Source organism: Oncorhynchus masou, unplaced genomic scaffold (assembly GCF_036934945.1).
Source record: "Oncorhynchus masou masou isolate Uvic2021 unplaced genomic scaffold, UVic_Omas_1.1 unplaced_scaffold_587, whole genome shotgun sequence".
NCBI classification, from domain to species: Eukaryota; Metazoa; Chordata; class Actinopteri; order Salmoniformes; family Salmonidae; genus Oncorhynchus; species Oncorhynchus masou.
The window spans coordinates 224,579-232,281 of record NW_027012291.1 but is presented as its reverse complement, the minus strand read 5'-3'; the positions used below and the strand labels follow the sequence as shown (position 1 = coordinate 232,281).

Genomic DNA, 7,703 nt, shown 5'->3' with positions numbered 1-7,703 from the left:
TCTGTCTTGCTCTCTCTCTGTCTCTCTGTCTGTCTCTCTGTCTTGCTCTCTCTCTCTCTGTCTCTCTGTTCTCTTAATTCAATTTCTATTCAAGGGCTTTATTGGCATGGGAAACATGTGTTAACATTGCCAAATCAGGTGAGGTAGATAATGTACAAAAGTTAAATAAAAATGAACAGTAAACATTACACATACAGAAGTTCCAAAAGAATAAAGACATTACAAATGTCATTATGTATATATACAGTGTTGTAACAATGTACAAATGGTTAAAGTACACAGGGGAAAATAAATAAGCAGAAATATGGGTTGTATTTACAATAGTGTTTGTTCTTCACTGTGGCAACAGGTCACAAATCTTGCTGCTGTGATGGCACACTCTGGTATTTCACCCAGTAGATATGGGAGTATATCAAAATTGAGTATAATCTGAGGGAAATATGTATCTCTAATATGGTCATACATTTGGCAGGAGGTTAGGAAGTGCAGCTCAGTTTCCACCTCATTTTGTGGGCAGTGAGCACATAGCCAGTCTTCTCTTGAGAGCCATGTCTGCCTACAGCGGCTTTTCTCAATAGCAAGGCTATGCTCACTCAGTCTGTACATAGTCAAAGCTTTCCTTAAGTTTGTGTCAGTCACAGTGGTCAGGTATTCTGACCACTGGGTACTCTCTGTTTAGGGCCAAATAGCATTTAAGTTTGCTCTGTTTTTTGTTAATTCTTTCCAATGTGTCAAGTAATTATCTTTTTGTTTTCTCATGATTTGGTTGGGTCTAATTGTGCTGCTGTCCTGGGGCTCTGTAGGGTGTGTTTGTGTTTGTGAACAGAGCCCCAGGACCAGTTTGCTTAGGGGACTCTTCTCCAGGTTCATCTCTCTGTAGGTGATAGCTTTGTTGTGGAAGGTTTGGGAATCGCTTCCTTTTAGGTGGTTATAGAATTTAACGGCTCTTTTCTGGACCTTGATAATTAGTGGGTATTGGCCTAATTCTGCTCTGCATGCATTATTTGGTGTTCTACGTTGTACACGGAGGATATTTTTGCAGAATTCTGCGTGCAGAGTCTCAATTTGGTGTTTGTCCCATTTTGTGAAGTCTTGGTTGGTGAGCGGACCCCAGACCTCACAACCATAAAGGGCAATGGGCTCTATGACTGATTCAAGTATTTTTAGCCAAATCCTAATTGGTATGTTGAAATTTATGTTTCTTTTGATGGCATAGAATGCCCTTCTTGCCTTGTCTCTCTCTTCTGTCTCTCTCTCTTTCTGTTCTCTGTCTCTCTGTTCTATCTCTCTCTCTCTCTGTTCTCTCTCTCTGTTCTGTCTCTCTCTCTCTTTTTCTCTCTCTCTCTCTCTCTGTCTCTCCTTCTCTGTCTCTGTCTCTCTCTGTTCTCTGTCTCTATCTCTCTTTCTCTCTCTGTCTCTCTCTCTCTCTGTTCTGTCTCTCTCTCCATCTCTCTATCTCTCTCTCTCCCTCCCTCTCTCTCTCTGTTCTGTCTCTCTCTGTTCTGTTCTGTCTCTCTCTCTCTGTCTCTCTGTCTGTCTGTCTGTGTCTCTCTCTCTCTGTTCTGTCTCTGCCTCTCTCTGTTCTGTCTCTCTCTCTCTCTCTGTTCTCTCTCTCTCTCTCTCTCTCTCTGTTCTGTCTCTCTGTCTCTCTCTGTGCATGTGTGTTTGAGTACGAAGACTTCCCAGACCTCAGAGTACATGTTATTGCTTGAAGCAGTAGTTGAGACAGTTGGACTATTGAGCCAACCAAGAGGGGGGTCACAGTGGGGTGTGATTGGCTATGGTGCAGTGGTGGATGGGAGGCCAGCTGGGAGGGCAGCCAATCAAATGAGGTCAGCGCCAACACTTACCCACCCAGGACCTCCGAGCTGGCCAATCGTTGATTCCCTGCTGAGTTGCATGCCCGCCTGTAACCTTTCTGTGTGTCTCTGTGTGGGTGTCCATCTCTCTGAGGGTAGTGGAGAGTGTGAGGGGAGGAGGGCAGACTGCCAGTCAATAGCTGGAGCTTGGCAGTGCACACAGAGAAAGACAGGAACACCCACACACTCTCACACGTACACACAAATACCAGCTATTCAATATCTAATTGAAACTCCAACCTCTACTTGAAAGACATTTTAACTCTGGGTTATTTTAATTAGAAGCAGAACCTCTCGATGCAGCACATTGATCCTGTAGAATATCCTGTCACTGGATTCTATTCAATGGAATATCTGGTGAATATATTTGAATGGAAGTTGTCGATGCGCATTAGCTCTTAAAACACAAACAATGTTTAGTATGGGCAGCATTTGTCTTGGATCTCCCCTGCCTTGTGCCATTGAGTCTATATGGGGAAGTGTGTGTGTGTGTGCTCGTGTGTGTGTGTGCTTGTGTGTGCTCGTGTGTGTGCTCGTGTGTGTGTGTGCTTGTGGTGTGTGTGTGCTCGTGTGTGTGTTCGTGTGTGCGTGTGCTTGGCTCTACCTATGAGAGTTAGAAATAACAGGACACTTTCAAGATAATGTTTAATTAAACAACAGAACAGAATGAATCATCTTCACTATGGGTTATGAAAAGAGAACAGAATGAATCATCTTCACTATGGGTTATGAAAAGAGAACATAATGAATCATCTTCACTATGGGTTATGAAAAGAGAACAGAATGAATCATCTTCACTAATGGTTACGAAAAGAGAACATAATGAATCATCTTCACTATGGGTTAAGAAAAGAGAACAGAATGAATCATCTTCACTAATGGTTACGAAAAGAGAACATAATGAATCATCTTCACTATGGGTTATGAAAAGAAAACAGAATGAATCATCTTCACTATGGGTTATGAAAAGAGAACAGAATGAATCATCTTCACTAATGGTTACGAAAAGAGAACATAATGAATCATCTTCACTATGGGTTATGAAAAGAGAACAGAATGAATCATCTTCACTATGGGTTATGAAAAGAGAACAGAATGAATCATCTTCACTATGGGTTATGAAAAGAGAACAGAATGAATCATCTTCACTATGGGTTATGAAAAGAGAACAGAATGAATCATCTTCACTAATGGTTATGAAAAGAGAACATAATGAATCATCTTCACTATGGGTTACGAAAAGAGAACATAATTAATCATCTTCACTATGGGTTATGAAAAGAGAACAGAATGAATAATCTTCACTATGGGTTATGAAAAGAGAACAGAATGAATCATCTTCACTAATGGTTACGAAAAGAGAACATAATGAATCATCTTCACTATGGGTTATGAAAAGAGAACAGAATGAATCATCTTCACTATGGGTTATGAAAAGAGAACAGAATGAATCATCTTCACTATGGGTTAAGAAAATAGAACAGAATGAATCTTCTTCACTATGGGTTATGAAAAGAGAACAGAATGAATCATCTTCACTATGGGTTATGAAAAGAGAACAGAATGAATCATCTTCACTATGGGTTATGAAAAGAGAACAGAATGAATCATCTTCACTATGGGTTATGAAAAGAGAACAGAATGAATCATCTTCACTAATGGTTATGAAAAGAGAACATAATGAATCATCTTCACTATGGGTTACGAAAAAAGAACAGAATGAATCATCTTCACTATGGGTTACGAAAAGAGAACATAATTAATCATCTTCACTATGGGTTATGAAAAGAGAACAGAATGAATCATCTTCACTATGGGTTAAGAAAATAGAACAGAATGAATCTTCTTCACTATGGGTTATGAAAAGAGAACAGAATGAATCATCTTCACTATGGGTTATGAAAAGAGAACAGAATGAATCATCTTCACTATGGGTTATGAAAAGAGAACAGAATGAATCATCTTCACTATGGGTTATGAAAAGAGAACAGAATGAATCATCTTCACTAATGGTTATGAAAAGAGAACATAATGAATCATCTTCACTATGGGTTACGAAAAAAGAACAGAATGAATCATCTTCACTATGGGTTACGAAAAGAGAACATAATTAATCATCTTCACTATGGGTTATGAAAAGAGAACAGAATGAATAATCTTCACTATGGGTTATGAAAAGAGAACATAATTAATCATCTTCACTATGGGTTATGAAAATAGAACAGAATGAATCTTCTTCACTATGGGTTATGAAAAGAGAACAGAATGAATCATCTTCACTAATGGTTATGAAAAGAGAACAGAATGAATCATCTTCACTATGGGTTATGAAAAGAGAACAGAATGAATCATCTTCACTAATGGTTACGAAAAGAGAACATAATGAATCATCTTCACTATGGGTTATGAAAAGAGAACAGAATGAATCATCTTCACTATGGGTTATGAAAAGAGAACAGAATGAATCATCTTCACTATGGGTTAAGAAAATAGAACAGAATGAATCTTCTTCACTATGGGTTATGAAAAGAGAACATAATGAATCATCTTCACTATGGGTTACGAAAAAAGAACAGAATGAATCATCTTCACTATGGGTTACGAAAAGAGAACATAATTAATCATCTTCACTATGGGTTATGAAAAGAGAACAGAATGAATAATCTTCACTATGGGTTATGAAAAGAGAACATAATTAATCATCTTCACTATGGGTTATGAAAAGAGAACAGAATGAATCATCTTCACTATGGGTTATGAAAAGAGAAAAGAATGAATCATCTTCACTATGGGTTACGAAAAAAGAACAGAATGAATCATCTTCACTATGGGTTAAGAAAAGAGAACAGAATGAATCATCTTCACTATGGGTTAAGAAAAGAGAACAGAATGAATCATCTTCACTATGGGTTACAAAAAAACGGAAGCATAAAGAGAGAATGAGAGAGATGAGAGGGAGATACATTTTACACAACTAAGACGGCTTGGGAGAGAGTGTGAAAGAGAGAGAAGGGAGGAGGGTGTGAAAGAGAGAAAGAGAGAAAGTGAGCGACAGAGGGACAGAGAGTGAAAGCGAGAAAGCCTTGAAATACCATAGAAATGGCCTGCCCTAGAATGAGCATCTCTGTTGGAGGGCTGACTACAGGAAGTGGAGTGCCAAGATGTTGAGTTTGACAGACAGGAAATCAAACACACTGACAGGGACAGGCCCCAGGGGGTAGATGTCACACACACACACACACACACACACACACGGAGATCAACGAGGTGTGTTAACACCGTGTGTGTTCATACAGAGCGCTAGACGCTGCCTGGATCTTCTGTCTTCAGGCTTGATGATGTGAATCACCATCACACTGAGAAACTAAAACACACAGCAGGAATGATCATCACAGGCTGCTCCTGACAAACCACCAACGCTTCTTCATCAAGGGCAGACTCTGGTCTGGTAAACCTAGTCTGGTTAAACCTAGTCTGGTAAACCTAGTCTGGTAAACCTAGTCTGGTTAAACCTAGTCTGGTAAACCTAGTCTGGTAAACCTAGTCTGGTTAAACCTAGTCTGGTAAACCTAGTCTGGTAAACCTAGTCTGGTTAAACCTAGTCTGGTTAAACCTAGTCTGGTAAACCTAGTCTGGTTAAACCTAGTCTGGTTAAACCTAGTCTGGTAAACCTAGTCTGGTTAAACCTAGTCTGGTAAACCTAGTCTGGTTAAACCTAGTCTGGTTAAACCTAGTCTGGTAAACCTAGTCTGGTTAAACCTAGTCTGGTTAAACCTAGTCTGGTAAACCTAGTCTGGTTAAACCTAGTCTGGTAAACCTAGTCTGGTAAACCTAGTCTGGTTAAACCTAGTCTGGTAAACCTAGTCTGGTTAAACCTAGTCTGGTAATCCTAGTTTGGTAAACCTAGTCTGGTAAACCTAGTCTGGTTAAACCTAGTCTGGTAAACCTAGTCTGGTAAACCTAGTCTGGTTAAACCTAGTTTGGTAATCCTAGTTTGGTAAACCTAGTCTGGTTAAACCTAGTCTGGTTAAACCTAGTCTGGTAATCCTAGTTTGGTAAACCTAGTCTGGTTAAACCTAGTCTGGTAAACCTAGTCTGGTTAAACCTAGTCTGGTAAACCTAGTCTGGTTAAACCTAGTCTGGTAAACCTAGTCTGGTAAACCTAGTCTGGTTAAACCTAGTCTGGTTAAACCTAGTCTGGTTAAACCTAGTCTGGTCAAACCTAGTCTGGTCAAACCTAGTCTGGTTAAACCTAGTCTGGTTAAACCTAGTCTGGTTAAACCTAATCTGGTTAAACCTAGTCTGGTCAAACCTAGTCTGGTCAAACCTAGTCTGGTTAAACCTAATCTGGTTAAACCTAGTCTGGTCAAACCTAGTCTGGTCAAACCTAGTTTGGTTAAACCTAGTCTGGTAAACCTATTCTGGTTAAACCTAGTCTGGTTAAACCTAGTCTGGTTAAACCTAGTCTGGTTAAACCTCGTCTGGTTAAACCTAGTCTGGTTAAACCTAGTCTGGTAAACCTCGTCTGGTAAACCTAGTCTGGTTAAACCTAGTCTGGTAAACCTAGTCTGGTTAAACCTCGTCTGGTAAACCTAGTCTGGTTAAACCTAGTCTGGTTAAACCTAGTCTGGTTAAACCTCGTCTGGTAAACCTAGTCTGGTTAAACCTATTCTGGTAAACCTTGTCTGGTAAACCTAGTCTGGTTAAACCTATTCCGGTAAACCTTGTCTGGTAAACCTAGTCTGGTTAAACCTAGTCTGGTTAAACCTAGTCTGGTTAAACCTAGTCAAAATGTTAATGTATTCTTATTTGCTTCAGAAGTCAGAATGCTTTATAGAATGGATCTTCATGTTTCCTACTGGTGTTCACAAAAGTACCAAGTACAGTATGCACCTTGTGTGAGGAACGGTTCATAGCATCAGGAGCCTATTTCCTGTTTCTGTAGCGTGAGGCAGCTTGATGTACAAGTACACCCCCTGGATAGGACGCTCGTCTATGTGTCTCGGGGACTTACTCCCAATCTATTTCCTTAATGCTGAGTGCCAAGGAGTATGCCTCGACCGGGGATCAAAATTCCAACCTTCCTATCTCCGGGCGCACACTCACTGTATTGTAGGTAAATGTATGAGTTGGCCTGTAATGAGTTGTACACAGTACCAGTCATTATTTTGGATTTTGAATTAGTTTTATTTTGGATTTTATTTTGACTATTTTCTACATTGTAGAATAATAGTGAATACATCAAAACTATGAAATAACACATGGAATCATGCAGTAACCAAAGAAGTGTTAAACAAATCAAAATATATTTGAGATTTGAGATTTTTCAAAGTAGCCAACCTTTTCCTTGATGACAGCTTTGCACCCTCTTGGCATTCTCTCAACCAGCTTCATGAGGTAGTCACCTGGAATGCATTTCAATTAACAGGTGTGCCTTGTTAATGGTTCATTTGTGGAATTTCTTTCAAGATTAATGCGTTTGAGCCAGTTGTGTTGTCAAATCAAATGTTATTGGTCACATACACATGGTTAGCAGATGTTGTGAGTGTAGTGAAATGTTTATGCTTATAGATTTGACAGTTCAGCAGTATCTCACGGATAATATCTAACAATTCCACAACAAAACCTAATACACACAATCTAGTATGGAATGGGAATATATACAGTACCGTTCAAAGGTTTGGCGTCACTTAGAAATGTCCTTGTTTTTGAAAGAAAAGCACATTTGTCCAATAACATCAAATTGATCCAAAATTCAGTGTAGACATTGTTAATGTTTTGTTGTAAATTACTATTGTAGCTGTAAACTGCAGATTTTAGGAGTACATAGGAGTACAGAGGCCC

General features: G+C 39.3%; 1 protein-coding gene across 1 annotated transcript in view; it reads right to left on the bottom strand.

The window, feature by feature from the left end:
* Window positions 1–1,846: 1,846 nt before the first annotated feature.
* LOC135536273 (voltage-dependent T-type calcium channel subunit alpha-1I-like) overlaps window positions 1,847–7,703 on the bottom strand; it is a 197,887-nt gene continuing 192,030 nt past the window's right edge. The window contains exon 36 of the mRNA XM_064962633.1: window positions 1,847–2,005. Within this exon, the coding sequence (XP_064818705.1) occupies window positions 1,847–2,005 (159 nt within the window). The remainder of the gene's footprint in view (window positions 2,006–7,703) is intronic.